Below are 3267 nucleotides of genomic sequence, written 5' to 3' on the forward strand. Positions count from 1 at the left end.
TCATCTACATTTGCCCACTAAAAATATATGCAAAAACATGAACTGACACCCGACTAATAGCTGGATGTGTGGGTGACCATGTCACGGCATTTTTAAGTGTTTGAGTCTTTTAAGTCAGCACGGGTCATCTACAAGAGAATATGACTCATTAAACAGCCCTGAGATCAGCCAGTATGGATTTTCTGCTGCGCACCACACCACACCACAGCGTTACAGCCGGGGGATCGTCTTCTCTACATCCTGTGTTTATGCATGCGTGTGTGTATATACGATATGTCTGTGTGTGTGTGTGTCTGTGTGCATGTTCATGTCCCACTTGGTGGTTTGGTGCGATTCTTTCAGCGAAAAAAAACAGACGCCCCTCATGACTCAGGAATGCTATGAATGGCTCGGAGGCCTTAAGATGGGAAACTATGCATTGATTCCCGGACATCGTTCTCATAACGTTGGCCTGCACACACTCCTCCGCTGTGACCTCTCCGGTCTCTGTCGGACATTCACAGAGAAACATGAACTCACACAAAAAGGTGTGTGTGTGTGCGTGTGTGTGTGTGTGCGTGCGTGTTTGGCCCACCCAGTGTTTTACAGACTTCTCCTCATGGGCCGGTGTGTCGACCCAATAAAAGCCAAGTGCGTGTAGCACAGTCGACATAACTCACTGACAAACAGCACAAACGCCAAAAGCAGATCCACCCATAATGCATCACTCTGACCTCGTCCTCACCCTCCGTGTCACTCTGCTTTTAGAGTTGTGTTCTGTTTTGAAATTGAACTACAGCATAATCGATCTGAGAGCTTCACTCCTTCCAACATGTTCCCTCGGGTTGTGTCGGTAGATGCTGACATGTGCACATTTACAACGCTAACACGCCAACGTTTAGCAGGTACCATGTACACATAGCATGCTGACGCACTACATTAAGACTAACATTTGACAATTAGCACGAAATACAGAGCACAGCTTTTAGTCTACTTCTCTTTTTATAAAAGATTATGTGGGAACCAACATGTGGCTTCAATGATCCCTTCCCATCTAAACAATTTCATATCTCAGAGAGGAAACTATGTGCGGGAAAAGAAGAACAGAAACACACGGACACGACTGAGAGACAGTCAACACAGCGTAGGCCGCAGCAGCCATGAGCGGTGGTGACCCACACACACACACAATAAGCCACATGTTCTGGACCACTTGTTGCAGACGGTGGGGAACGTGCACAACAAAGGCTGCAGAAATGATCGTCAGCTGTCATTTGTCATTGCTGCTGCACTTTTTTCTGGCTCTGTGTTCTTAAAACACTGTCGCTTCTTGTGTTTGGAGGGGGAAGCTCCTGATCACTGCCTCCTGAGCCAACTCCCAATGAAACAAGTTTACTTATTGCCACTTAATGTCCCACAGGAGTACCCAGACTTTATGAACCATTGGCTTAATAAGTGCACGAGTGGTTGGGCCCGTCCCCTGCCAGTGTGCCACCACGGCCCGGTCGTGAGACGCTCTGCTCGGGGGCCCGAGGCGGTGCTCCTCCCGGACGCCCCCCCCCCGCCTTTGATCTCATAATCACCTGGCTCAGCAGAGAGAGGGAGAGGCTGCAGGGGCGGGAGGAGGACAATAATAACCTCAGCAGTTGTTCTCGTGGCCACATTGAAGCCTGTGCGGTTTGAGTTTGGAAAGAAAAAGGAAGCAGGCGAATTCCTGGGAAGATATCTTATGTGGATCATGAACAGCACTCGCATCACGGGATGCTAAAAAAAGAATGGGACGATTCACTTCATCATAGGAACCGGACCCACGGGTCAGGGGTTCAAGGTGATATCTTAAAGTCATCAGACATTTTGCCAGCTGCTGTTACATAAGCGAACAACAATCCCTCACTTCATCCCTGTTCGTGGAGGCGATGAAGCAAATCTAAAAGCAGCCAATTTGAGCCAAAACCACGTCACCTTTTTAGGAAATCCCTGTTTGTGTATTGCTTGTCTTCTGGCACACAGACGTGCACACGAAGGCAGAGCTCGTTTTGCAGCCAACTTGGACGTCCTGCATGCCAGGCCTTCCCAGCATCATGTGAACAGACACGGTGTTATACAAACACCACAGCCATGTCCCTGTAAGATCATTTTACGAATGCTATTACGGACGAGAATACCTTATATAAACACATACAGACAGGAAGGTTTGGTGGCTTTTTGTGAACCCTTGCACACAAAGCTCCTCTGAAAACGAGCAGGAAGACACTCTGGAGTCGTTACAAATGCATCCGCCGTGCAAGCATCGCTCTCTGTGGTCCTCACGTTCAACAAATCAACATTTTTGAACAGCTGTCAGAGTCCAGAAGCTGAAGGTACTGTCTGTTCTTTTTTGTGCTCAGCCAGCAGCAGTGCCCCCCCCCCCCCCCAAAAAAAAAAGAAAACACTCAAACCAAGACTAGCACCCAGAGAGGACAGGGGGATGACTAACCTTTGATATACTCTGACAGCGATACAGTATGTGCCTTATGTGTGTTTAGCCTGTAGCCTGCAGCAATACTATCCGAGTGCACTTCGCTTCACACTACTCTCTTGACTTTGCATCACTTCACTTGCTTTTACTCTCCTGTGTCAAGGCAGCGTGTTGGACAAAGATCTCATGGACACCATATGGAAGGAGAGAAATGTGCTAATGATATACTACTGAATACACTCTGCAGATGTGAGGAGTGGTTCATGGGCTCATTTCCAGTGCACTGACATATGGTGAAGCTAAATTATGTCTAATTTTGCAGCATGGGATCCCTCCCCAGGAAGCCCCCCCCCGGGGCTCCCTGGACACTCTAGCGGTCATGAGAAGGAGGTGAGAGCGGCTTCTTACCTCAGCAGGTTGGGCAGAGGGATGGAGCCGGAGCCTGACCCCAGTATCCCCTTCTTCCCACTCAGCAATTTCTCCACCAGGGCGACATTCCCGGTCCGGGCGCCTTCCAGCAGCTCCTGCTCCTTCCCCATCCCGGACACAAGTTTGCAACGACGGGGTGATGAAAATCCAACAAATCTCCCATATATCCACAAACTGCCTCCTCGCCTCCGACCCCCTTCCTTCACCGTCTGGAGTGGGGAAGCGACTGACAGGATTCCTCTCGCTGCATGCTGCTGCTGCTGCTGCTGAACGGTGAAATAGGTGTTATTGATGCTGCACAGCGCGTTTTGACGTGCACTGCTCCCCCGGTGCCTTCTAACCTCAGTCCGTTCACACGCACGGCCCCGTAATCTCCTCTCGTGTGAGTTCGCCGACGTGCA

General features: G+C 49.7%; 1 protein-coding gene across 4 annotated transcripts in view; it reads right to left on the minus strand.

The window, feature by feature from the left end:
- anks1b (ankyrin repeat and sterile alpha motif domain containing 1B) overlaps positions 1-2976 on the minus strand; it is a gene marked incomplete at its 5' end in the record, with an annotated part of 172808 nt that extends 169832 nt beyond the window's left edge. For all 4 annotated transcript variants that reach the window (XM_079183999.1, XM_079183996.1, XM_079183998.1 and 1 more), the window contains one exon: positions 2846-2976. In XM_079183999.1, coding sequence (XP_079040125.1) covers positions 2846-2976 — 131 coding nt within the window. The remainder of the gene's footprint in view (positions 1-2845) is intronic.
- Between the last annotated feature and the right edge of the window lie 291 nt (positions 2977-3267).

Source organism: Pholis gunnellus, assembly GCF_910591455.1.
Source record: "Pholis gunnellus genome assembly, chromosome: 22".
Classification (NCBI taxonomy): domain Eukaryota; kingdom Metazoa; phylum Chordata; class Actinopteri; order Perciformes; family Pholidae; genus Pholis; species Pholis gunnellus.